Here is a 27,750-nt window from a genome sequence, read left to right as displayed (position 1 = left end):
GGAAGAATTCTGTTCACCACATTCCCGCCTCTCAGCGAGGTGGACGGGAGGGATTCTCCCATCAGTGTAGGTAGTGTCTACACTGACGGGGTATGCAGTGTTGCAGCCACGCTGCTGTACCTTTTCAAGTGTAGACAAGCCCTGAGAGAGGGGCCTTCTTTTTGATTTAACAGAGGTACATGATCTGTTATCCAAGGGGGACCCGAGCCTGTGGAAAGGATGGCAGGACTGAGGCCTGCCACAGTCCTCAGGGCTGATGTGCGACTTCTGATACTTTTAATATGTGTTTAGCTTTTGGTGTTGTTTTATATGTTTTCTTTGTGTCTTTAAATAAATGTCCTGTGCTTTGAGCGAGCCGGTTGGTGACTGGCAAAACAGCGTCCTTGGGGAGAAAAGCAACACGTGCAGGCTGGACTTTGCCCAGGGAGAGGTGATCGCTAGAAACCTGAGAGGGCTCTTCTGGACCAGATCGTGGAAGGACGAGTCAAAGGTACAGTTACCCCAAAACTGTGACACCCTGTTCTCCACTGCAGTCTATGGCCAGGCCGGCTGGGTGTCTGAGGCTATGAAAGAGAAGCTGTAGTGACAGGCAGTGCGAGGGTTAACGCTGCAGAGCCCAGGATAGCTAGCTGTAATGCTGACCCTCCCAGGAACATTGCCAGCTTAACACAGACATCTGGTTGCCTCTTTGCTTGCAGCTCTTGCCTGCACTGCAACAGGCCAAGAGGCAGCCAGACTTGGGTCCAGGGTATGGACAGATCGACAATCGCCAGCAGGAGGGCGGGATCAGTGGTTTAGCACTGGGAGATGGATCAGAAATCAGAGACCTTTTCCCTGGGATGTAGCAGCAGTTTGGGATGGGGGACAGGTCAACAGTTGGAAGGGGTGCTTGAAAGTCCCCCTGCATTGTAGAGCAAAGATACCAAGGAGCAGAGTTAGAATTCCCCCATCCTCCTCATTATTGCCATTCTGGGACGTTCTAGGTGTTAACAGTGCATTTTTACTATTCTATTAACACGGACTATTTTTTATAGAATCAAACAGCTAATGGCCATGTAAATATATGAGAAACACTGACCTTGATACCTGATCTTGCAAAGTATAATGAGGTATAATACTAAAAAATACAACAACAGTCGTCTGCATAAGGAACGGAAAATAATACTGAAAATATTCCTATGCCATTCTATAAACCTAAGGTGGGCTGGGCACTTCTAGTCACGCTTTTCTATAATACAAGAACAGGGGGACACTTGAACCGAAAGGCAGCAAATTTAAAAATGGATCAAAGCTAATTGGGCTTTGTGTAACATAATAATACTAGTTTTAAGGCTTGACGGCTCCCTGCCATAAGGTACATGTGAGGCCCAGAACCTAGCAGAATTCAAGAAGGATTAGACATTTATGTGGATAATGAGCACTGGTGCTGGCCCTTGTCAGAGACAGGATACTGAGTTCCATGGGCTTCTGGATCTGCTCTGCTAAGAAGACAATGCAATGGGCTCCCTGTATAGAAACAAGGCTGAGCTCCTCTGTGATGGGTCCCTGGGGTGCAACCTGGCCTGTGGGACGGCTGAGCCCTCTCTCCCAGCCCGGAGTGTCCCTCTCACTCCGTGATGCTGTGTCAAGCCACAAACCTCTAACAGGCACTGCACTGACACAAACATCCACAGGCAGGTACACACCCAGCTGAGTTACATGAATGAACTCTTAGCCTCTCATGAACCATCAATAGGGAGGCTCCAGCTAATTCCACCCAGTTCCTCAGTCACGCACCCCAGAACTGTGCTGTCTTGCACTGGTCGGAAGCCTGCCTGGTGTGAGTTCATTACCGACTCCACCCCTCCCTCCATGTGGAGAGGACACACACTAGCCTTTGTAAACTGAGCTGAGATTTCCCAAGCACTTCAGCCAAAACACACTGTTTTAGGCAAAATAAAAACAGGTTTATTGATTACAAAAGGGTAATTTTAAGTGATTATAAGTAGCAAGTGTAACGATCAAAGTTGGTTACTTAAGAAATAAAAAGATATTCACACTCTGAGTTCTACAAACTAAATAGGATTTGAATCGAGCAGTGTCTCACCCTGAAGGATGGTACAAACAGGTCACAGATCCTCAATACACAGGCTGGGACTCTTTTCCAGCCTGAGACCACCCTTCCCCAGTTCAACGTCTTTGGCTTCTAGACCAGTGGTCCCCAACCTTTTTCGTCGGGCAGGTGCCAGACAACGAGCACGGAGGACCATGGCGGTGGACGATCCGCCGAAATTCCACCGACAAGCAGCAATGTCAATAGGTGTTGCCGCTGAAATACCGCCGAAAATTGGCATTTCGGCGGATGCTCATCCACCGCCCAGTACGCGGGTGCACTTTCTTTGATAGATGTGGATGAATCATTAACCACTGTCTGGCTTCTCCACTGTTGTACCTGAAAGGCTGGTTGGGGTGTTCCCAACCTCACAATATATTTCAGTAACAGACACATAGCAAAACTTCACATAACATGAGAACATACACAATCCAACAGGATATTAATGTTCAAGAGAACAAGACTTTTAAAATATCTTGCAAGACATGCATTGTACAAAACTTATTGTAATTACCGGTATATAGCAGTGGTGAATTTGGGTATTTGTGGATAACACCTTGAGGTACAGGGAGGCACAGCCAGGCTGATTCCTGACCAGTCCTTGTTATGCTGCTTAATCTCCTTGTCAGGTCTTTCCGGTTGATGGCTTCCAGCACTATCGTGGTCACCTCCAGCGCATAATCCATTGTGTAGTGTCCAATCAAGAGGTCAGTGATCTCTAGAGACGTTGCATTCTCCAGTTTCCCTTTAGGGATGTGGTCGTATCCCTCCTTCAGATCAATGTCAGTCAGTTTGTGCTTGAAGTTCTTCAACTCGCTCTCTCCCAAGACATCCAAGGTGTTTACCAGGAGATCTCTCATTGTTTTCCCTGTGCTTGTGCCTATAACAAGAGAAACAAACTATACCGTCCAGCTGTAACCCCACCCAGGCCAGGGTACCCTCCCTTCTCCATCCCCACCCTTCTGTAGATCAAACGTCAGTGCCTCTGCGGTCCCCTCATGTCTGGTTTGGATAGAATCCACCCGTGGTGAGGGAGGTTCTGCTCTAGGGCTGGGGAGTCTGGGGAGTTTGGCATTTTGTTTCTAAGTCTGAGCAGGTGGGGGCTGAGGGGGGAAGGAGGAGTTCTAGGGATTAGTCCCAGAGAGGACACGGACTCTTAGGTTCCCTTTCTAGCTCTGCCACTGTCTCAGTAATGAGTCTTTTCCTTCTACTTTCTGTGCTGCAAACAGGACAACTCCCCACACCCTGAAGGATGAACTAACCGGTGGGAGGATCAGACACTGATGCAGGATGTTTCACGTTCCCTGGAACAGGAAAAAGAAAAGGTGAATCAAACCTCTAGCTGAATAATTGTCTGCTTATGCTGCTCCTCTCACACCACAGCAGGCACTCTTAGCCAGTCAGATCTGAACCAGGCATATGACATTCTAATTAATTATCTTCAGAGATGGATCTCTATGGGTTTCCCAGAGACTAGAGGTTTTCCTCACCCATTTATGGAAAAAATCCCCCAACTCCCCATATGATTGGCTTCTCTTCCCAAGTTCCCCACCTCCTGGGGAAAGCAGCCAATCCAAGTAGCTACACAGGTTGAGGGACAGTCCAGCCCCGCAATCGGCGTCTCTTTCCTCAGTGAACAAAGGGTTGAGATTGCTACTAAGATGCTTCAGCTCTTTGCAGAGCCAACTGGGGAGCAGCTCTGCAGCTGCCCCTCCTCTTTGTGGGTTCTCCTGTTTCCCCATCTCTTTAACCACTCCTCTGTCACTGATATCTCCACTGCCTAATGTTACCCCAGCTCCCTGAATCCCCCCCACCTAGGAGAGGACCCTGTCTCAAAAGCCCAGTGAGGATAAGCTGTCAAGGAGGAAAGGAGAATTGACAATTTCAGGAATAGCAGAAAGGTTGAAGGATGAGGCCGGAGCAGAGAGACCCCAAGATCTGAGGAGAAAGGGGCTATGAAAGATCCTAATGAGAGCTGTTTCAATGGAGTGGAAACATTGGGAGCCAGAGACTAACGGTCCAAGATGGAGCTGGAAAAGAGGAATTTGATCCTTTAGTTGTCGACAGTCCATTTGGTGAGTTTAGAAAGGCAGGCAGGGTTGAGGGCTGGTGTTTGATGATAGGAGAGACCATGACGAGCTTGTATTGTGAGGGGAAGGAGCCAGAGGCCAGTCAGAGGTTAAGAAAAAGGGCGATGGAGGGGATTAGTACAGAGATAGTTGAGGTAAGAAGGCGGGAAGGGATACGAATCACTGGAGCAGGTGATGGAGAATTAGTCATGAAGAGAAGGTAGGAAACTTCAAGGTTAATGATGGGGGAAGGAGGTGGTGGTTGGGGATGGGAGAGGGAAGACGAGGAGGTATAATCTGCCAGATTTCACTTCTCTGTGGAGAAGCTGGTAAAATCCTGTGCAGAGAGGGAAGAGAGGTTTAAAGAGGGAATTAAATGTTGCAATAAATGTTGGAGATATCTGAAAAGACATGTTGTGACAAATGAAAAGTGTGTGGGGGGGTAGCTCCCTTTGATGGACACTCAGCCAGCCAGTTAGCTGTAAAATCCCTCTTGGTAGCTGTTCTCTACTTGCTTTACCTGTAAAGGGTTAAAAAATCCCCAGGTAAAGGGGAAAAAAGTGAGCACCTGACCAAAAGAGCCAATGAGAAGGTAGAACTTTTTAAAATTGGGAAAGAAACTTTCCCTTTGTCTGTTGTTCTCTCTGGGCTGAAGAGACGGGCAGCAGGGATGCTGTGTAAAGTTTGAACCAGATATGAAAACCATCAGATCATATCTAGAGCTACTTTTAACAACCCAAATATGTAAGTAAATTCGGAATGTTTAGGAAGACACGATTAGGTTTATTTCTGTTTATTTTTTAAGGCTTGTGGACTCCTCTGTGCTAACTCCAGATGCTTTTGTTTGCTTGTAACCTTTAAGCTAACCCCCAAGAAAGCTATTTTGGGTGCTTAATTTTTGGATTTGCTCTTTTAAAATCTAGCAAAAGCCTAAGTTCCAGATGTATTTTTTTCCTTTTTGTTTTAAATAAAATTTACCCTTTTTAAGAACAGGATTGAATTTTTGGTGTCCTAAGAGGTTTGTGCACATGTTGTTTGATTAGCTGGTAGCAACACCTAATTTCCTTTCTCAGCTCTTCCCGGGGTGAAAGGGCTTGAGGGTGCCCCACAGGGAGGAATTGCTCTTTCCTGGGTCCAAGGGGTTTTTTGCATTTGGGTGGTGGCAGCATTTACAGAGAAAAGCTGTAACCTCAGGAGTGTAATATAAGCCTGGAGTGGTCAGTATTAATTTTTAAAATCCTTGCGGGCTCTCACCTTCTGTACTCAAAGTGACAGAGTGAGGATTCCGCCTTGACACATGCGTTGTACAAAATTTAAGATAACTGTATAACAGTGGTGAATATGGGTATTTGGGAGTAACACTCTGAGATACAGGAAGGCACAACCAACCCCAGGCTGATTCCTCACCAGTCCTTGTTATGCTTCTTAATCTCCTTGCCAGGTCTTTCCGGTTGATGGCTTCCAGCACTATCGTGGTCACCTCCAATGCATAATCCATTGTGTAGTGTCCAATCAAGAGGTCAGTGATCTCTAGAGACGTTGCATTCTCCAGTTTCCCTTTAGGGATGTGGTCGTATCCCTCCTTCAGATCAATGTCAGTCAGTTTGTGCTTGAAGTTCTTCAACTCGCTCTCTCCCAAGTCATCCAAGGTGTTGACCAGGAGATCTCTTGTTGTTTTCCCTGTGCTTATGCCTATAACAAGAGAAACAAACTATACCGTCCAGCCGCAACCCCACCCAGGCCAGGGTACCCTCCCTTCCCCATCGCCACCCTTCTGTAGATCAAACGTCAGTGCCTCTGCGCTCCCCTCATGTCTGGTTTGGATAGAATCCACCCATGGTCAGGGAGGTTCTGCTGTCCAGGGCTGGGGAGTCTGGGATTTCGTTTCTACGTCTGAGCCCGTGGGGGCTGAGGGGGGAAGGGGGTAGTTCTAGGGATTAGTCCCAGAGAGGACACGGACTCTTAGGTTTCCTTTCTAGCTCTGCCACTGTCTCAGTAATGAGTCTTTTCCTTCTACTTTCTGTGCTGCAAACAGGACAACTCCCCACACCCTGAAGGATGAACTAACTGGTGGGAGGATCAGACCTTGATGTGGGAGGATCAGACCCTGATGCAGGATGTTCCACATCCCCTGGAAGAGGAAAAAGCTAGAGGTTTGATTTACTTTTTCTGAATAATTGTCTGCTTATGCTGCTCCTCTCACACCACAGTGGGCACTCTTAGCCAATCAGATCCGAATCAGGCACATGACCCTCTAGTTCAAGGGTCAGAAACCTATCAGAAGTGGTGTGCCGAGTCTTCATTTATTCACTGTAATTTAAGGTTTCGTGTGCCAGTCATACATTTTAACGTTTTTAGAAGGTCTCTTTCTATAAGTCTATAATGTATAACTAAACTATTGTTGTATGTAAAGTAAATACGTTTTTTTAAATGTTTAAGAAGCTTCATTTAAAATTAAATTAAAATGCAGAGCCCCCCGGACTGGTGGCCAGGACCTGGGCAGTGTGAGTGCCACTGAAAATCAGCTTTCGTGCCACCTTCAGCTCCCATGCCATAGGTTGCCTACCCCTGCTCTAGTTAATTATCTTCAGAGATAAATCTCTATTGGTCTCCCAGAGACGACAGGTTTTCCTCACCCTAATGGATAAAAATCTACAAAATACCTATCTGATTGGCTACTCTTCCCCAGTTCCCCACCTCCTGGGGAAAGGAGCCAACACGAGTAGTTACACATGCTGGGGGACAGCCCAGCCCCTCAATCAGTGTAGCAGGCAGAGCTCTGCCCCTGTCTCTTCACTGGGTGGACAAAGGGCTGAAAATGCTACTAAGATGGTTTAGCCCCTTGCAGAGACAGCTGAGGAGCAGCTCTGCAGCTTTGTGGCTTCTCCTGCTTCCCCGTCTCTTTGACCGCTCCTCCCACACTGATATCTCCACTGCCTGGTGTTACCCCAACTCCCTGAATCCCCCCTGCCCTAGGAGAGGACCCTGTCTCAAAAGCTCAGTGAGGTTAAGCTGTCAAGGAGGAAAGGAGAATTGACAATTTTAGGAACAGCAGAGAGGTTGAAGGATGAGGCCGGAGCAGAGAGACCCCAAGATCTGAGGAGAAAGGGGCTCTGTTTTCCACACCACCATTGAGCTTACCTGCTCTCAGAGAGGCAATCCGGAGAGGTCCACTTTCTCTATCACCTGTGCAGTATTTTTGCTTTGTCAAGCTGAGCTGCATTCGTTCTTCCATGTCCCTGGTGTAGGGCTTCCAGCTCTCAGGCCCTATGTAGGTACATTTCAAATCCTAATACAAAGGCGAGATGATGCGTTAGAGACAAAACTGTTTAAGACTGAGGAGAAAGAAGCGGTGAGATTTATAAATAGCGCAAGTGTGTGAGGCGAGGGAGAGGGAGGAATCCAAAATACCCGCAGCTTGTGGGCCGGAGTGATGCGGGGTGGGAGGAGTCCAACACCCCTGCCATGGACCATTGGGGGTGATGCAGGGCGCAGTGTGTGCGAACAAGAGAACAGCCACACAGCTGGCGTCAGTCAGCAGGATCCAGGTTCCTGGGATGCTGGGAGATGGAGGCAGTGGGCGATGAAGGGGGCTGCAAATGCGGGTAATATTTTTTGAGAAGGAGCAGGTGTTCCAGAGAGAGCCGGGGAAAAGGAGGGACACGGAGGAAGCGTGAGCACAGGGACTAGGTTGGCGCATCTGGATCATGAGGGACAGATGGGTGGGGACAAGGGGATGAAATGAAGAGCGAGCGTTGGGGAAGCTGTCACCAGGTGCAAGGAGAAGACGGCAAAAGCGCAGCCGGACGTGGGATGTGAGCATGGGGAGAACAGGCAGAAGGGCTGGTGGAAGGAGTCACGGGCAGGATGGAGGGAGAAGTAGCGATGCTGGGAAGGGGGCTCAAATGCAACTACTGCATAATGCCAGTTAAGGGCAGGGATCACTTCACCCACCCCAGAAATGCAGCCACCTCTGGGTCGGCGTACAGCAGCTGCCTAACAGATTCACAGCAATGCTCTAGCAGCATTTTTAAATTTGTTTTTGGCAACCTTCCCTCTAATATTCAGGATCTCACCCCCAAGTCACCCCCAGACTGGCCTCCTGCAGATGTTCAACTTGTGGTTACCCTTGAAGGTCATTTGCAAATGGCAGCTACTGCAGGACCAGGCAGCCCATAGACTTAAACTTAATGGGGCTTCTCTCAAGGACCACACTACATCCATGCTCTGTAAATAATCTCACTTACCGACGGATTTATCACGGCATCCGGTACACCTGGCACACCATGACGAGTTCCTAAGTGAGGCGGCTTGTCCACAGAAATTGACCGGTATTTCTCATGTTCTTCAGTTGCCTGTGAAAGGTCTAGCACAGTCACTTATGGGCGATTGAGTGGAAAAAACACACACACACAAACAAACACATTATTTCTTTCCTCCTTGCTTCCGTTCAACAGGTTTCGGGAATGCCGCAAATTCCAGTTAGAATGGGGTGAATTTCAACTGCAACATTTTTCGGTGAAAAATACAGATTCAGCAACACTGAAATGTTTCGTGAATTCATGTAAATGTTGCGGAAATTTTTTTTGTTACAAAAAGAGAAAAACAAGTCCTAAGAACCTGACATGTTTTGTTTTGACATTTTCAGAATAAAACCTGAAATTTCCTTTTATTTTAATTTTAAAAAGTAAAAAAAGTTTTCAAATGCTCAGCTGAAATGAAGCATTTTGGTTTGATCCCAATCAAGGTTATTGGGTGGTTTTGAGTGACTGAAAAGTGTGAAAGTTTTCATTTGCAGTCTGACTTGAAACAATTGTTTAAAAATCTTTTCTTAGCTGCCAATGAAACAAAACATCTGGTATTCACCCAGCTGTAGCCCCAGTTCCCATTACACAGCTGCTGTGACAAAGGGCTGGAGGTCTAGCAATAATTTCCAACTCATGGCAATAGAAAATTGTTAAACTAGGTCTAGCCAGACACAAGGATCTCTGGAATATGCTATCAGTGTTAGGTGGTTAAGCATTTGAAAGAGAGCTATTAATTGTCATTAAAGAGTCTTCTCATCCTCAGTGATCCATCTTCAAGAGATGTTTCCCATCCCTACCGTGTTTGTATGTGTAACTGGAGAAAACTAGTTTGGGAAACACGAGCAGCTTGATAAGCAGCTCGGTTGGGTGGGTGGATGGATGGGTTGGGGAGGTGTCTCTCACACTGCTGTGTGAGGGGACGTTGACAAGGAGGGTCAGAGGAGGGATTTGTGTCCTTTCTTCCTTGTAATTGTAACTAAGCTAAGGGTGCCTATGTGCCTGGCCTTTGCAAAGTATTCATCAGACAGGTTATATGGCACAAGCCGTTTCTTTTATTTTCATCTGATTCTATTTTTAATCTTGTTTCTATTACATCTGCAGTGGCGCAGGTGTTTCACACTCTCCATCCCTAAAGAGAGCAAAGTCCTTCAAACACGGCAAGGAGGTGAAGGAGGCAAGAAGAGTGGCCAGAGACTAAACCCCATTCTTATAGGTGTGTCTTCACTGAAGCATTAGTCCAGGCTACTACCCAGGAGCTGCCCTAACCTGCTTCCTAGCCACACACAGAAACCTCGAATTTGGATTTAGTGGTGCTTTAAACCCAGGTACCTGACCCAGTGCCCAGATTTGGGTTAACTCTGCAATGGAGACATATGCAGTTTACTCCTGCTGGAATTCGGTGCCACTGTATAATGCAGAATTTGTGCAGAATTAATGTTCTAGGCAGAATTCCCCCCCCCCCCGAATCTGGGGGTCCAGCTATCAGCCTGGGAAGCAGGGCTCTGACTGTCAGCCCTGCTTGGTGGGGCTCCTGCTATCAGCCCCAGGCAATGGAAGGGCTACTGCAGGCCCCCAGGCCCGGGGAGGATGAAGAACCCTAAGGGTATGTCTTCACTACCCGCCGGATCGGCGGGTAGCAATCGATTTCTCGGAGTTCGATATATCGCATCTAATCTAGACGCGATATATTGAACCCCGAATGCGCTCCCGTCGACTCCAGAACTCCACCGGAGCAAGTGGTGGTAGCGGAGTCGATGGGGGAGCCACCCATCGATCCCGTGCCGTGAGGACGGGTAAGTAATTCGAGCTAAGGTACTTCGACTTCAGCTACGCTATTCACGTAGCTGAAGTCGCGTACCTTAGATCAACCCCTCCCTCCCCCCCAGTGTAAACCAGGCCTAAGAGAAGCAGATGGGGAGGTTATGTTAATTGATCAAAGGATGAAAAAAATGGGAGGAATTTGGAGGAGGGAATTTGAAGGGTTTTTTTTCCCCAAAAGGGGCTCTGGGGCTTAACAATTACATCAGGATGAAAAGAAGCAGGAGTAGAAAGCTAGAGCTGTCCCGTCTTCCTGCATTTTGAGTGGCACAAGCAATTCCATTTCAGGGTGAAGAGAAGGGCTCTTACCCTCTGGGGTTGGGGCAGGAGGGGAAAGTTGATGCAGCTTATATATTTCCTTCGGGCTCCCTTAGCCCTGGTCTACACTAAGAGCGGGGGGGGGAGGGGGTCGATCTAAGATACACCGACTTCAGCTACACGAATAGCACCCCCGTCGACTCTGCTTCCGCCTCTGGCGAGCTGGAGTTCCGGAGTCGACGGGGAGTGCGTTTGGGGATCACTTTATCCGCGTCTATACGGGATGCGACAAATCGATCCCCCATAGATCCATCTCTACCCGACCTGCCCTAAGAGTGTCAGGTTCATCACCACCCACTGCCCTCTGAAGCTATTCATTGCCCTCATGTGTCACTGCACGAAGGGGCTCAGTTTTCACACACCAGCTGCCTGCTCTGCACTGAGATTGCTCCTTGCCCTGCTGTGGCTGCTGACTCTGACTCCCTGTCCTGCATATTGCGATCGAGTCTTATTTACCTTTTCTACTGAACGGTTCTTGGGGATCAGGTAGAGGTGGAGAGTTCTGTCTGCGGCCCCAAATGCCCAATACAGCAGCACCAGCGAGTAGATTGGAATAAATGTAAATGTAGAAGAGATCAAAATAAGTCCAATTGGGGAGAAGCCGGGGTTTTCCAGCACAGCTCGGGATGGCCTCTCCTGCGTTGGCTTCTCCGGGGTCAGTGTGGCCAGTTTGCATCTGGGAGGCACTGCCTTTTCCTCTGCAAATGGACAAAACCGTGAAGTCACAGGTGAGGTTGCCAAGTGCATTTCGAAGGAGGGTGCTACCACTGAACACAGCGGTAACAAACACTGGAAATGATGGCAGCCACAAGCTAAGGTGATTGAAGAATCTGAAACCAACCGGCACATCCCTTGCACTGGCAAAGAGCATGGGACAGAAACGTTCTCGGTGACCAGAATGTTCACCTTAACTCTGCTCCCGTAGTGCTATCAACCCAGTGTTTCCCAGAGCGTGGGGCGTGTCGTGCTGAGGATGGCAGGATAAAGAACTAGTTCAATGGAGGTGAAAGTGCAGACCGACCTCCCAATTGTTTTTCAGAGTCTCAGCTTCCATTTTTTCAACGCTAGTCTCTCTCTGTTATGGTTATAAAGGAAACGTTCTGCTCCCCCCGAGTGAGCCGCTCCCCCACATGGACAGGCTTTGGGAGCTATCAGGAGACAGAAACAAACCCTCTCCCATAAGAAGGAGACTGTTTGCTTCCTTGTTGGATTGGTGCAGCAAGAAATAACGCTTCTTGGATGTTGGACTCCTCCCTCAGAGTGTGAGTAGCCCCACATCTATCTCGCCCCATACACAGGCCTTCTTCTCTCCCTCATCCTCCCTTTCCAACACCCCTTGTCTCTTTCCCTCCTTTGCAGTGTGCAGGGGCGGCTCTAGGTATTTTGCCGCCCCAAGCACGGCAGGCAGGCTGCCTTTGGCGGCTTGCCTGCGGGAGATCCCCAGTCCCGCGGATTCGGTGGCAGCCTGCGGGAGGTCCGCCGAAGCCGTGGGACTAGCGAACCCTCTGCAGGCAGGTCGCTGAAGGCAACCTGCCTGCCGCCCTCGCGGTGACCGGCAGAGCGCCCCCCGTGGCTTGCCGCCCCAGGCACGCGCTTGGCGTGCTGGTGCCTGGAGCCACCCCTGGCAGTATGAATAGATCTGTCCTGCGTCTCTCTCCTCTGCCCCGTCCCAGCAAATGTTAGGTCTCTCTCTGGTGCGTGCCTCTCTGATACAGAATTTCCCTGTGTAGCGCATGTGGGAAATTGTTGTAATATTTTTTTTCTAAAGTGTGACTCTGTTTCCCCACTCAGGATGACTCCCCACTGGGTGTGAAGGAGTTAATTTCCCATGTGAGAAAGGAGAATAAGAGACGGGGGTTGGGCTGGGAGAAGCAAACTGTCCTCGGTGGTACAATGGAAGAGCCTAACTCCATTTGAGGCGCTCAGCGTCTAACCCTCCCGTGGATCCACGACACCCAGGGGCAGTCCTGCTTGGGAAGGAAGTTCAGCATCCTGCCTTTCACACTGTGCCAGGAAATCAGCAGCACTGCTGAACTCTCTGCTCGGCAGGCCGGTAAGCAGGCAGTTCCTGTGCGAGGAGACCTATGGACAAGATCCCCCGTAGGGAGCGGACACTCGCCTCTTGAGAGATCCCCTCTTACCTGTCCTTGCCCTCTGGAGTAGTTTGTCTCCCAGGCCCTTCTTGTCCCTGGCCCTCAGGACCTCCATGGCCACTCGCACCAGCTCTGTTCTCAATCAGCCGTGGAGCGATTTCTCTGCAACTTCACTGGCAGGTTCCCCGGGTGCAGAAGGAAAGCATGTCAAAGGGGAAAGTAAAAGAAAGTTAGCCACCGCCGCCTCTTATACAGCTGAGTCCCGCCCTCTTCCTTTCTGCGACACTGGGCTGGGCTCAGTTAGAAGATTAACTGTTTTGCTCCGGCTCTGGTTCCCGAATTTTGTGGTCCTTTTGTGAGGCCAGGGGTTTGGCTGCTATGGGAGTAGCAGGGGGCTCAGATTCACTCCTGTTCCCCTGTGTTATTCAAACACTCATGGGCATGGCGATTGGGAGGGCAAAGGGCATCTGGCTGGGAAGGTGAGAGGAGATGGGGCAGCAGCAGAGAGAGGTGGCTGCCAGGAGGGGTGGTAAGAGTGAGGCACACACACACACACACACACACAGAGTTACGCACATCACACAGAGAGAGTTACACAAGGACACACAGACATACGCCCACAGAGACAGTTGCACACACAGAATAACACAGTGACAGGAAACAAATAGAGTGAACACACTTAATAGATTACAGGCTTTCTAAGCATAGAATATCAGGGTTGGAAGGGACCTTAGGAGGTCATCTAGTCCAACCCCCTGCTCAAAGCAGGACCAATCCCCCAACAAATTTTTACCCCAGTTCCCTAAATGGCCCTCTCAAGGAGAGAGCTCACAATCCTGGCTTTAGCAGGCCAATGCTCAAACCACTAAGCTAATGACACCATACAAGGGGTATTTAGCATAAAGCATATTCCAGTTGTGTCATCTTCATAAGCCTATTTCCATAAAGCATATGGAGTGCAACGTCACACCAAAAAAAAAAAAAAAAAAAAAAGGCAGGGGGAGAACTGGAAAGTCCAGAATGTTACATGCACAGGCAGCCACATGGCCTAGCCTGTTGAGTACAATCCATCCACCCCCTGGATCTGTATTCAATACATGGCTAGCTTGTGCCATTGCCCATGCTATATATAGAGATATACACCTATCTCATAGAGCTGGAAGGGACCTCATCATGTCCAGTCCTCTGCTTTCACTAGCAGGACCAACCGTTGTTTTTTTTTTATCTTGCCCCAGATCCTTAAAAGGCCCCCTCAAGGATTGAGCTCACAGCCCTGGGTTTAGCAAGCCCATGCTCAAACCACTGAGCTACCCTCCTCTCCATGTTGTTATTTCCACTGAACTAGCTTGAGCAAAGCTACCTTGAGTCTGTCCTGCCCCCACCCAGGCTGGGAGGCAGCTTCCAAATGCAGTGTAGAGCAGGGGTTCCCCGAGGCCCGTCTGTGCAGCTGCAACAAGCACTGCAGGCGCCTATTTATGGTTCTTGAGGAAAATTATTCATTTTAATTATTACACACATAAACTCTAACACTGGAAATAGACAATGTGCATGTTTCTGTTTCATTTTAATGTAAACAATTGTAATGACAGAAATCCCTAGCACCAGGCACTCAAAGAAATGCTTCAGGATCTTTGAAACCACACCGCTTCAGCAAAATTACACGTTAAAGACATGTTGAGAGCAAAATGCGGCATTCAGACAGGGACACACAATGTTGGATAAAACTGAACGATAAGCAACACAACCCTGTTAACAAAATTATTAAAAAAACACACACTGCATTACTAGTTGTTGATTTTAAACCACAATAGTTGTCCAACTTTGAACATTATATTATGTTTTCAATTTTTGGGGGGTGTAAGTAAAGACCCAATCCTACACTCTACTAATTAGAAAAGAATCAAATATTGTAAATAAAAATATAAAAGAACAATTGTATTGTAACTGAGGCAACAGGAACTCATCCGGTCCAGGAAAGGAGAATCCGAACGTCAAGTATGTGTCATATATAGAATATATTTTTGTTTGCTCATTGACATGTTGGGCTGCATTAGTAGGAGCACTGCCAGCAGATCGAGGAAAGTGATTACTCCCCTCTATTCGGCACTAATGAGGCCACATCTGGAGTATTGTGTCCAGTTTTGGGCCCCCGTTACAGAAAGGATGTGGACAAATTGGAGACAGTCCAGCAGAGGGCAACAAAAATGGTCAGGGGGCTGGAGCATATGACTTACGAGGAGAGGCTGAGGGAAATGGGATTATTTAGTCTGCAGAAAAGAAGCGTGAGGGGGGGATTTGATAGCAGCCTTCAATTACCTGAAGAAGGGTTCCAAAGAGGATGGATCTAGACTGTTCTCAGTGGTACCAGATGACAGAACAAGGAGTAATGGTCTCAAGTTGCAGTGGGGGAGGTCTACGTTGGATATTAGGAAACACTATTTCACTAGGAGGGTGGTGAAGCACTGGACTGGGTTATCTAGGGAGGTGATGGAATCTCCATCATTAGGGGGTTTTAAGGCCCGGCTTGACAAAGCCCTGGCTGGGATAGTTTAGTTTAGTTTTGAACAGGGGATTGGACTCGATGACCTCCTGAGGTCTCTTCCAATTTTAATCTTCTATGATTCTATGATTCCTTTTATGTAGTTGAAGATGGTCCAGGACTTTCATTATCTTCTCCACCAGTGTATCCTTCTCATTTTTGAAAAAATAAATCTTCCGTGTCAGATTAAAATACTGCTTGCTGTTTTCTACAGTTATAATTGGTGGATTCCATGTGTATGTTGCAGTAAAATGCACCATTGTACTCGTGAGAATTAAACATGACATATTGCAGCTTGGTTTATATAAATAAATACATTACAAAAATAAATTTTTTTCTATATTCTGTCCAACATCATCAGCTCAAAACATCACATTTACATAACTTTTACTTAGATTACACAAGTCACGTGGAGTTAAAGCTTTACTAAGAGCTTGACTGGAGAATGCCGTTGCATTGGCAGACCACGCTGGACTGTGTCGCGGCCCATCTTTGGGATGTGGTGCACAGTTCGGGAACCCCCGCCTTAGTGCATCAGTTCTCAGCCAGGGGTCTGAGCCCTCCTTGGGGGCTGCGAGCAGGTTTCAGGGGCTCCCCCAAGCAGGGCCGGCATTAAACCCACTGGGGCCCAGGGCAGAAACCTGAAGCCCGATCATCCAGGGCTGAAGCCGAAGCCTGAGCAATTTAGTTTCACGGGTCCCCCCGTGGCGGGGGGGCCCCACGCAATTTCCCTGCTTGCTACCCCCTAATGCCAGCCCCGACTTCAATATGTGGAAAAATAGTTGTTGTGGCAGGGGAGTTTTTATAGCAAGTTGGAGGGTGGAGGCTCAGACAGAAAAAGGTTGAGAACTCCTGCCTACAAAGTCATTGCACCCTGGCCTTAAGGGACCAGCTCAGGCAAACAGGATCCTGCATGCTCGCACACAGGCCTGATGGGCCAGTGCCAGGGGCTGGGTGTGGTAAATGTTCTTTCCTCCGGCTCTCTAGAAGAAATCGTTTCCTGCTGCTTGCTCAGGCCTTTCCCTCTCTCCGCTGCCTCCGCCGCTGCTCCAGCCCCGTTTGGCGTGGCCAGCTGCCACCAGAGGACGCGGCATGGGGAGGGGAGGGCAAGCCTGTGGGGTGGACAGCCTGACGGAGCGGGAATTGCGAAGATTCAAAAGTTTACTGGAAGAAGCGCCCCTGAAGGAGGGCTATGAACGCATCCCCCGGGGCAGGCTGGGACGTGCGGACTCCATTGAGCTCGGTGACCTGGTGGTCACTTTCTATGGGAAGCCCTATGGGAAGAAGCTGACCGAGAAGCTCCTGCGAGACATCAGGAGACCAAGCGCTGGTAAGGAGCCAGCCGGGGGGAGATCAGACCCAACGGGGGCCGGATTTGGTGCCCCGCCCTGCATACCCTGCCCCGGTCAGGGCTGGCGCCTGATCCCGGCTGGAGCAAGAACCTTTCTCCTCTCGCAGGATGGAACCGGGCTATAGAAAGGGCTGGGGGGGCGGGCGGGCGGGGGGAGCAATTCACTGCGATAACAAATGTCGCAAGCTGGGAGCTTTCTGGTCTTGCTGAGCTAAATCCTGACACCACCCCCCCGGCTCAGGCAAACCTCCCACCGAGGTCAGTGGGGACCAGCTGGGACATTCCGCCGGGGTCAGGCCCCGGGGTATTAAGCCACGTTTCCCTGGCGTGGCGCAGAGTCCAGCTTTCACTGTCGTTTCTGCGGGATCTCCCTGCGGGCCCGCGGCCCGTTTGCTGTTACCCGCCCCCCGGCGAGCTGCAGGGCTGCTTTGCTCGGGCTGAGGGTCAGGGGGTTTTGGTACAACGCCCCCTTACACCAGGGGAGACCAAGCCAGGGCACCGCGCCGCCAGATCCAGCCCTGGCTGACTAACCCCAGCCAGGGAACCTCCCCCCATCTCGGTTCCGCTCAGCTCTCCAGAGCCTGGGCTCAGCCCAGCTACAAAGCAGAAGCCGGGCCCGCCCCAGGGGAAATGGTGCTCTGGGCAAACTTGTATTTTGGTGCCCATGGGCACCGCACAACCCCATTGTCCCTGGCCCCTGTGGGCTCCCCACTCCCCTTGTGTCCCCTTTTAATCCCGCCCTCTAAGCCCCCTACCGCCTCCTGCCCCCCTGCCCCCTCCGGCACCTACATAGGGAAAGTGACCTGGATGCATGGAGCAGCTGGCATTGCTGTTCACTCCCCTGCCCCCCAGCGCTGCTCCTGCGCTCCTAGGGGGGAGCAAAGAGAGACATCAGGGCTCCCAGCATCCAGGGCACGTTTCTCGCCTGGGTTGCGTAAGGGGAGGGCAGGAGAGCACAGCCCAGGTGGGGAAGGTGAGCTGGATGCAGGACGTCGCCCCTCCCGCCCCTCCCCCGAGCCCTCTAGGGGGCACAGAGGCACGTTGGGGAGGAGGGGGCTGAGCAGTATCTGGGGCACCACTCGCTCCCCCCATGTTCCTCCAGCAGGAAGAAGCAGGGAGAACCCTGGGTGCCCCCCAACCAAGCTGGGAGCAGTTTCTGACACTACACCCCACGGAGGCCCCTGACTGGTGCAGCGCCCTTGGGCAGTCGCCCACCCCTAAGGCTGGCCCTGAGCAGAAGAGGGGAAGAAGAGACTCAGGAATCCAGCGAGAGAGAAATAACATGGGGACCTCATGGGCCTGGGGGTGACATCGTCCTGTAATTACACACAGAGAGGGTTCCAATCAGGAGGCAGAGTCCTGACCCCTGACCTGAGCTCTGCACTGACCGCTAGCTCCCCCTTTCTCTTTCACATGCACTGTCTCCTTGGTCTCTGCCACAGAGGGCAGGAGCTGAGAACAGGAGCTCGAGGCATTTGCTAAGGCCAGGGCAAGAGCTGCAGTGAGTTATAAATCACCCAGGGATATTAACTCATAGTCACTTGTTTGTACAAGTAAACCTAAGCACACCTGTCTGCGGAGGACTCAGCACCTAACACTTCCTGGTGTTCCTCAACAAGTCATGTGACCCATCACCTTTGCCTCATTATCTCTCTACACCCATTTCCTGCAAGCATCCCAATGTGATCTACTGCTGCTTGCAATTGTCTCTCTGACTCACTTTGCCTCCCAGCTGCTGTAAACTGCCTGTCACCATAGGGACTGACTCCATGGGTGCTCCGCAGCTGGAGCACCCACGGGGAAAAATTGGTGGGTGCTCTGCACCCACCGGTAGTTCCCCGCCCCCTCACCCCAGCTCACCTCCACCTCCTCCCCTGAGCATGCCGCTTCTCCCACTAGCTCCCAGCGCTTCCTGCCGTGAAACAGCAGGAGGGGGCGGAGTTGGGGAAGGGGATGGAATGGGGGCAGGGAAGGCGTGGAGTCATAGTGGGGGCAGGGGGACGCGAGCACCCACCGGCGCTGGGAAAAGGTGGTGCCTATGCCTGTCACTAGTGTCTTGATTTAAAAATCAAATAGGCTCCACTTCCCAGCGGCTGCATATCACCTGATCAAAAGCAGAAGTTAATCCTGACCCTGGAAATACGTTTCCCCAAACAACACCCCCCCAACCCCCAAAAAGAAAAGGAAAACACCTTCCCTGTAAGACAGGGGCTTGTGATGCTTTTGCTATCATTTGCACATAGAACATAGCCATGAGTCGGGAATTCCAGCGTGGTGAGACATTACTGCCCTATTGCACAGGTGGAAATGACAACACGAAGTGCAGGGCAGTGGCGAATCAGGCCTATTATTATTTAGGTTCTGCCATAGGTGTGTGTGAAGTTTTACAAACAAGCCTCCTGCTCCAAAGACTTTACATCTAAACAGACAACGGGCAGATGCTGACTAGAGTTCATAAGCTTTACTGGGAGGGTTTGTTTTATGGGGGGAGTTGAGAGAATGAAATGCGTGAGTTGCTGATTGTTGTCGTCTTATTCCAGACGGTGCCCACGCGGCGAGTGAGAGACATGGGGAAGTCACTCCCTACAAAAGGCATTCTGGGAAAATTGCAGACAGAGAACGGAAAGTGGAAAATTCTACCTACAAGGAGAGACCTTACAAATGTCCCGTTTGTGGGAACGGATTCAATTTGAAATTAAACCTTATTCGGCATCAGAGAATCCACACCGGAGAGAAACCCTACAAATGTGGGGAATGTGGGAAGAGCTTCAATGACAGCTCCAACCTCGCTCGACATGAGAGACTCCACCTGGGACTGAAGCCTTACACCTGTCCCAAGTGCGGGAAGAGCTTCAGTCTGAACTCAAACCTTGTCCGCCATCAAAGAATCCACACAGGAGAGAAGCCCTATGAGTGCCCCACATGTGGGAAGAGCTTCAATGACAGCTCCAACCTCGCTTGCCATCAGAGAATCCACACGAGAGAGAAACCCTATAATTGCCCCAAATGTGGGAAAAGCTTCCGTGACAGGTCCAGCCTGGCTCGACATGAGAGCCTCCACCTGGGATTGAAGCCTTACAAGTGTCCTGAGTGTGGGAAGGACTTCAGTGTGAAATCAAACCTCACTCGCCATGAGAGAATCCACACGGGAGAGAAACCCTACAAATGTGGTGAATGTGCGAAGAGCTTCAATGACAGCTCCAACCTTATCCGCCATCAGAGAATCCATACAGGAAAAAAGCCCTATATATGCTCCAAATGTGAGAAAAGCTTCAATGACAGCTCCAACCTTGCTCGACATGAGAGAATCCACAAGAGTAAGAAACCTTTATATATGGGACCCGATTGGAAATTTTCCATCGGGATTATTTATGATTTTGCAGAAACTTCATTTTCTGTTGAAAAGGTTCCATGGGAAATATTTTGAATTTGTTTATCATAGAATTATAGAATATAAGGCTTGGAAGGGACCTCATTTGTGTTGCCCTCCGCTGGACTCTTTCCAATTTTTCCACATCCTTCTTGTAGAGTGGGGCCCAAAACTGGACACAGTACCCCAGAGGAGGCCTCACCAATGTCAAATAGAGGGGAATGATCACATTCTCCAATCTGCTGGCAATGCCCCTACTTATACAGCCCAAAATGCCGTTAGCCTTCTTGGCAACAAGGGCAAACTGTTGACTCATATCCAGCTTCTCGTCCACCGTAACCCCTAGGTCCTTTTCTGCAGAACTGCTGCCTAGCCACTCGGTTCCTAGTCCGTAGCAGTGCATGGGATTCTTCCGTCCTAAGTGCAGGACTCTGCACTTGTCCTTGTTGAACCTCATCAGACTTCTTTTGGCCCAATCCTCTAATTTGTCTAGGTCCCTCTGTATCCTATCCCTACCCTCCGGCACATCTACCATTCCGCCCAGTTTAGTGTCATCTGCGAACTTGCTGAGGGTGCAGTCCACGCCATCATATGTTTTGATTTTTCCATTGGAAAAATTGAAACAAAATATTTTGGTTTATAGAACTGACCCAAAATGTTTTAGTCAGTTCGACATGAAGCTGCATTTCCTGGTTGTAACACCTTACTGTAGTATGGTTTGGGCTCCCTGGCTAGACTACATATACCGTGATGCCACACCATCTTCCTGCTTATCCTGCAGCATGCTGCATTATGGGTGTCACATGGCTGCTGCATCATTCCAGATGTAGCCTGCTTAGGGATCCCAGCCCAAAGGGGAAAATGAGGACATTAGATAACTAGCTTTAATGAAGCAGTGCACGACCCTAGGGAAATGCAGTTTAACACTGAACTGACTCCAAAGCGTTTTGGGTCAATTCAACAAAACAATATCAAACATTTTGATTCAGGAATGTTCAAATGTTTAGTTTCAGTTGAAAATTCCAAAACAAAACATTTCACCTTTTCTGAATCAAAATGTTCAGAATTTGTTCTGCACCAAGTTTTGCTATTTCAACTTTTGTCCTGATTCAGGATGAAAAAAAGTTGCAATGTTGGAAAGTCCCACTATTTTTTGTTCCACTCTATTATACAGGGAAATTCTGTGCCAAAAAGTAAAAAATTCTGCACACAATATTTTAAAATGATGCATATTTTATTTGTCAAATTAACAATATAAACATTCCAGTTTCAATTATTTTGGTAATTTCTTTCAAAATATCTGTCAGCAAGTATGTCTGTTACAATGCAGAGAAAAAAAGAGATTCAGGAAAAAATTTTTTGACAAATAGATTCCTTACTAGGCATATTAATACAGATCTTTGAGTAATTCATTTAAACTACAATACAGAACCGTATTTCCCACACCCGTCAGAAGCAGTGCAAAGGCTTGGGAGAGTCAGGGGTAAAGAAGGAGCTAGGGAGAGGGAAGGTGCCTGGGAATTAATCTGGAGGATTGTTGGGTGTGGGCGGGAGAAGTATGGAACAGTTTCTTTTGGGGTGGGGGGGATTGTTAAGGAGTTGGGGAGCCTCTCTCATGTAGACCCTGGCTGACCCTGAGCCTCTCCAGTCAGTCAGGCACATCTGCCATTGTCCCTTTGTATCCCTGCACACACACCCCCCATCCCCATCTGGCCTGGAGATCCCCTACCCCTGTCCCCATGTGGCCTGGAGACCCCTGCCATTCAGCCCCTGTCTCAGTGCTGTCACCCCACTAGCTCCTGAGTCCATTCCCCAGTCTGTTCCTCCCACTAACCCTTCTGAATCCCAGTATCTGACAACCCCCCAGCAGCCCCACTAGGGTGACCAGATGTCCTGATTTTATAGGGACTGTCCCGATTTTTGGGTCTTTTTCTTATATAGCGACCTATTACCCCCCACCCCATCCCGATTTTTCACACTTGCTGTCTGGTCACCCTAAGCCCCACGTGCCCCACTGCTTCCCAACCTGGCTGCACCGGCAGGCACTATAATGAATGCAGCCAGCTGTTGGCTGTTAAGTCTGGTCAGCCAGCTGTTCTGGCACCACAGCGACCTCTGGTGGGCGAAAGTCAGAACTTCTTGAGCAGAATGTATTTTCTGTGGATAAAAATTCTGCAGCAGTCATGAATTCTGTGCATGCATAGTGGCACAGAATTCCTCCATGAGTAATAGTATATTTGTGATAAACATGGGAACAGCTTCCATCTGAACTGAACTAAAAAAAGTCTCAAGCGTCTCATGCCATCATGAGACGCTTGAGATTTGGCCATTATTTTAACACTAGTCACCCTTGCCCATCTGTCTGTCTATGTGTGTGTGTGTGTGTAATGAGATACTACATGGACTGGGCTGGTGAAATGGGCTTTAACTCACCTCTTAAATATTTCTTATGGCCTCATGGGACTTCCAGGCATGGAGATTGGAAAATGAATTGCAGAAGCCAAGTCCAGTGACCCACGACCGTTATTATTTTTGGTGGTGGTGGTGTCAGCTCATCCCCCATGCTCTGAGGATGTTCCCCGGGATCAGACAGTGTGAGACACGCTCACTGAGCAGAAACTGGCACTGGAGACGGGGAAGTAGAGGGGAGAGGGATCAGTTGTGGAATGGAAAGGACCAGAGGAGGGGTAACTATGGAGTGATGGGTAACACTGCAGTGGTGCTAACCTCAGTTTTTAGGCATCTAAGAGTGTAAGGATTCGGTTGTGCTTGGCCTGCCCCTACACATCTCCCCAGAGCTGGGAACAGTCTTGCCTTCAGGATGTATTGCCCTGACCCAATACTTTCCCTTCTGCAGGAGTGAGACGCAGAAGTGAAGATGCCACTTCAGACTCCTGGGGAAAGGACAGATGTGACTTGTGTCGCAGAGAGAAGGTAGGGGATTGTGTTTGTTCTCTGTGTGTTCTGTCCCCATCACTGTGGTGTCTGGGCACTATCTCACACTGTCAGTGTGTCTGTGCTATGCAAATGGGACACTGTTTAACTCAGAGGAAACTACATTGCCTGTGTTTATATGCTGGGAACAAGGGATGAGGAAATAGAAGAATAATCTTAGCAATTACAAATGACTTGGCAGCGCTTCTCCTCAAGACTATGTAAAAATGGCCCTTTCTTCCTTGACAGGGCAGGTCCCCATGTGTTTCGAAGCCAGAACTGCTGACTGGAGCAACAACAATGAGTTTTTGCTCCTGTTAACCCCTAAAGTCAATACAGTGAAGAGAGAGCAAGCAGTAGTTTATCCTCCGCAGAACTGACATTAAATTGTTATTAAATCGCCAATTAGTGAAACACCACAGAAAATTCCCAGACAAAAACTGCATTAAGATGGAATTAATGTTAAGTATGTTTCAGTAATTTAAGGGTAAAAAAACCAAACAGACATGTAACTATTCCAAAACTGCAAACCCAGGCCATTCAGAGGTAAGGTTATATCTACAAAAAAGCCAAATATATTAAGATTTGGAAATGCACAGTTAAGGCACCCAAATAATTTTAACTGTGCCCTGGAGTGATGCCAACCAATACCAATACAATTGTGATTAGTTAAGATGAGTTTATAGTTCTAGATTAAATCTAATTGATTGTAAAGACACACATCTTCTTACTGCAGATCGCTGCCACCATCTTCATTAAGGACAGCTTGTCTTCATTATGGTGGCTATTTTAAAAGAGGGTCTTTGCTCAAGGACAATCCATAGCCTCTCATTGAGAACAGGGGGAGGAAACCAGAATGAAGCCTATAGTCCTATGAAAAGTCAGGGGGCCAACTGCCCCCAGTGCCCCAAAGCAAATGCTGGCCCTGATAGCCAGGAAGGTGCAGCACTTTGTAGCAGCACTTTGAATGGACTGGAGGGAATGAGTTTACTGCAGTCAAGACACAAGATAATCCAAGCTTAAGAGAGAGTTTTGGTAGCATGGGCAGGTTGCATGCTGAAGATTTTGCACAGGACTCTATGTCTAGCTAACAAGTTCTTCCTGTCACAAGAATTATCCAGCTGAAAATCCTTATTGGAGTCAAGTTAATACAAATGTCTTTGTTTTAGGGTTTTGCAGAAGTACAACCAGAGATTTTGCCAGGCCCGGAGGAGAACCAGAAAACGTACAGGTCAGAGCTTGGGGGCACTATTTACATGGAGCTGATAGTGACACCTAGAATTAAGGTTGCCTGACACTTTCCATTATGAGACCCTGTTTTCAGTTGCTGAGAATTTTGCCAAAATGTAAACTGAAGGATACATTTTGGGGGGAAATTTCAGCTAAATGGTTCAGTTGTTTCTGAAAATAAAAGTAGGGGAATGTGTTGTTTAGCCCATGTTGAAAAATTCTTACAACTGTTTCCTTGAGAAGCTTTGGCACCTCCATGCTTTAGAGCAGGGACTTGAAATTTGGTAAGGGGTTTTTGCCGTTCCTTTGAAAATCCATCTACATTTGGCCCAAGTTACAAGCCTATGAAAATCACATGCTCTATGGGGGGAGGGTCTGTTTGGATTTATAGAAACTTTAGGAGACGTTTCAAACCTATAACACTTGAACCCAAAGCAGACATCTCTTAAAATCATGGACTCTGCGACCAATTCGTAGCCTTATTTCTAATGAGGCTTTGCAAAATTCAATTTTTAATGTTGACAGAAAATATCAATATTTATTTTTAAGCATTTCCCCCTATTTTTTATCTATTTAAATTTTTACAATTGTGGGAAATTACAGGGACATCAGACAATAATTATTTAATGCCAGTAGCGGTTGAGATTCAAAAATTGAAGTTTAGTAAGTGGTAAAGCAACGTGTCCACATCACACGTCCAAATATATAAAGTCAATAGCCTCAAATCTAACTCTGAAAAGTTCTTAATCAGCATTTCTTTTACTTTGCCTATCTGTAATTTTTGATTATTGTCAATGGAAGCATTTTTTCGTCAGTTCGTGTGTGTAAGAGGAAATCAATGTTTACTGACGTATATACCGATAAAAACCAAATCCTCCCAAGGTGACTTAGGAGCCTAAGCCACATTTTCAAGAGTGAGTTGGGCCGTTAGGGCCAAATTTACACAGGTGTTTAGGTGCCTAGAGATGCAGAAAAGTGCCAGGTGGGACTTTCAAAAGGGTCAAAGCAGGTTAGGCGCTTTACTGCCATGGCGTTAATCTTCAGTCTAGCAGACAAAGGTCTAATCAGATCCACTGGCTGGAAGTTGAAACTAGACAAATTCAGACTGGAAATAAGGCAGACATTTTTACCAGTGTCAGATATTTAACCACTGAAACAATTTACCAAGGATTATGATGGAGAAATCACTGGGCATTTTTAGTTCAAGATTGGGTGTGTGTTTTTTTTTTTTAAAGATTTGTTCTGGATCAACCAGGAATTATTTTGGGGAAGTTCTCTAGCCTGTGTTGTACTAGTGGTCAGACTAGATTATCACAGTGGTACCTTCTGGCCTTGGAATCTATGAAATTCAATGGGTGTTAGGCACTTTGATAAATCCCACGAGGTGCCGAAGTGAGTTAGGCACCTATTTGCATCTTTGGGTGACTTTTGTAAAGCTGGCCCTAAGTCTGGCTTTTCTGCAAGTGGGACGTAGGCTCCTGTCACAGGGGGACAAACCTCCATTAAGGGAGAGAATCTCAGGTCTCCTGTGACTGAACAGGAACGCCCTGGCTAGACCTGATTAGCAGTTGGGGAGCACCTGCGGTCAGGTGACAGAGATGGGGGGCTTGGGTGCCAGGAAGGAGGGAGGCCGACCAGAAGTAGTGAGGTCTGAGTGGTGGGGCCCCAGCCAGAGGAAGGCCCTGGGGAGCCCCCGTTTTGCCACTGTTCTGCAGAAGGAGAAGTGACCTGGAGGAGAACCCAGGGGAGATGGGTACTTTCTATGGGCCCAGGATGGGCAAACATTGTTTGTGTTGGTCCTTTGTTTGGGTGCTTTGGACTCTAGCAGGGGACTCCTGAGGTAAGAGTGAGAGCCCTCCAGTCTGAGGGAAGATGGAGATTCATAAAGAGCCTGGCGTCACAGAAAGTGGTAGAGCTGGAACCAATGGCATTGAAACTATTTTGTAATTTGAGGTGCTCATATTAATAAGTTGGCATGGAAGCCAATGTAGGAGGCTCTAGTGGGTAAGATTGGAGGGGGAGTCCTACGTGCTTTCCCTGGCTCTGGGGTTTAGGGTCTAGTGGTTATAGTGGGGGGGCTGGGAGTTGGGACTCCTGTGTCCTATACCCAGCTATGTGATTTTTTGGTATGTCGCCTTTCTCTCAAATAAAAAATCAGTGTGTGTGGAGTATTATAGTGCGTGAGCCTTGTACCCTATGGGGGGGATCTAAGTTGGAAAAGAAAATAAATGTTTCTTTTTAAAAAAATAGGGCACATAACCCCTTTTATCCTCTCCCCACACAACCACTCACTCTGCTGGGCCTGTTTCCCAGCCCATCACACCATGGGAATGATAACACTGATGGGCACTTTGCATTTGGGGTTGTTTAACCCTCTTCTTCCCTCTCCCTTTGATGGGCAGGGTTCACTTCCCCCAGGCAGGCTCCTTCAGATGCTCTGAAACTGAACTGGGGTTCGAGGTGAGGGCAGCTGTGACTCTCAAATACGAATATGAATCCTGGCGTTGTCATCAGACTGAACTGGAAATGCAGCAGTGGATGATCGCCGGCCCTTTGTTCAACATCTGGGCGGAACCAGCCAGGGCTGTGGCAGCTGTGCACCTCCCCCACTTCATGTGCCTGGCAGGTATGGCAGATAAATAATAAGTATTATACAAGCGCTATAAACCCATAGATCTCAGTTCAAGCCGGGGAGGGGGCTTGAGCGTGAGCTTCAGCTCTATTTCCTTGATTTATTGTTTATTGCCCACGTCCTGTCTGTGACTTTTAATAAAAATATCTGTGCCAAAATTGTAGCCTTAATTATAAACAATTAACATTGTACCAAGATTGCTCCTCAGTTGCCGTTCTCACAGCACTGTTTTCCCTTGTCGTCATAGCAATAGGCTCCTCTTTCCAAGGACTGCTGTGTAGGAGGAAAATGGGAATCAGGAACCTGCACTGGCTCTCCTGCCCCTGTGGTAGTCCCTATACAAAATGTCTTCTGTGGCCCTGTCTGCCTGTATCTCAAAAATGACTGTGCTTGTTCTTTACAGGTCATTGATGACAATGAAAGAAAGTACAAATCAATACGTGTGCGCAAACCTCCTAAAACCAAGCCATTAACCTATGGCTCTCATTATGCAGTATCCAGCGCATCAGATGTAGAGATAACACCTGAGGTGAGTGAAATTTATCTTCTGTGCTTCAGTGAAGGGTCCTCTCCTGAAGTCATCATTGCAACTTAGTCATAGCACTAGGGGGCGCTGTGCTGCAGGGAGCAGGGTAGGAGGTATAGTAGGGGGCACTTTCCCCTCACAGTCCATGCTGGCCCCAGTGCCCCTGTATAGTGCTGCAGGATGCTGTGCTCAAGGAATTTTGCAGCAACATTTGGATGCACTGGAGGAGAGAGGTGAGGAGGTTGCAATAATCAAGGCAAGAGATGACTGAGGCCTGGAGCTAGATTCTACTGGTAACTGGGATATCCTGTGCACTGTTGATTCACAGCTCTGCTGGCTCTGGCAGGGTCACCCCTAATGGAGCGCCTTGTCTTTACTGCAGGAGCTGTTATGTAGATCCCCAGGATGAACATCCATACACGGAGATTTATACCCAGGGCTTGGTGGACAAACTGGACAAACTGGAGCTCA

General features: G+C 48.5%; 2 protein-coding genes and 1 long non-coding RNA gene across 5 annotated transcripts in view; 2 read left to right on the top strand and 1 right to left on the bottom strand.

Moving 5' to 3' along the window:
* Window positions 1-27,750, top strand: part of LOC120403190 (NACHT, LRR and PYD domains-containing protein 1-like) — a 63,218-nt gene that overhangs the window by 28,606 nt on the left and 6,862 nt on the right. The window lies entirely within an intron of this gene.
* LOC120403234 lies at window positions 295-9,787 on the top strand. Of its 2 annotated transcripts, none has more exons than XR_005597491.1 (6): window positions 295-490; window positions 2,722-2,799; window positions 3,322-3,417; window positions 5,603-5,680; window positions 6,197-6,314; window positions 9,570-9,787. It is a non-coding gene; the product is annotated as an uncharacterized LOC120403234 (long non-coding RNA). The 2 variants fall into 2 exon arrangements; XR_005597492.1 differs by lacking the exon at window positions 9,570-9,787 and adding an exon at window positions 8,619-8,690.
* LOC120403175 lies at window positions 2,014-13,423 on the bottom strand. Of its 2 annotated transcripts, XM_039534002.1 has the most exons (7): window positions 12,746-13,423; window positions 11,061-11,302; window positions 8,409-8,516; window positions 7,303-7,450; window positions 5,569-5,853; window positions 3,355-3,396; window positions 2,014-2,972 (listed from the first exon to the last, which is right to left on the bottom strand). In XM_039534002.1, the coding sequence occupies exons 1-7, from the start codon at window positions 12,810-12,812 to the stop codon at window positions 2,542-2,544; spliced, it is 1,323 nt and encodes a 440-aa protein (XP_039389936.1). In that variant the 5' UTR covers window positions 12,813-13,423; the 3' UTR covers window positions 2,014-2,541. The 2 variants fall into 2 exon arrangements, with proteins under 2 accessions (XP_039389936.1, XP_039389937.1); XM_039534003.1 differs by lacking the exon at window positions 3,355-3,396.

Source organism: Mauremys reevesii, linkage group 4 (assembly GCF_016161935.1).
Source record: "Mauremys reevesii isolate NIE-2019 linkage group 4, ASM1616193v1, whole genome shotgun sequence".
In the NCBI taxonomy this organism is placed as follows: domain Eukaryota; kingdom Metazoa; phylum Chordata; order Testudines; family Geoemydidae; genus Mauremys; species Mauremys reevesii.
The sequence above is the reverse complement of the archived record's forward strand: the minus strand, read 5'-3'. Positions and strand labels throughout refer to the sequence as shown.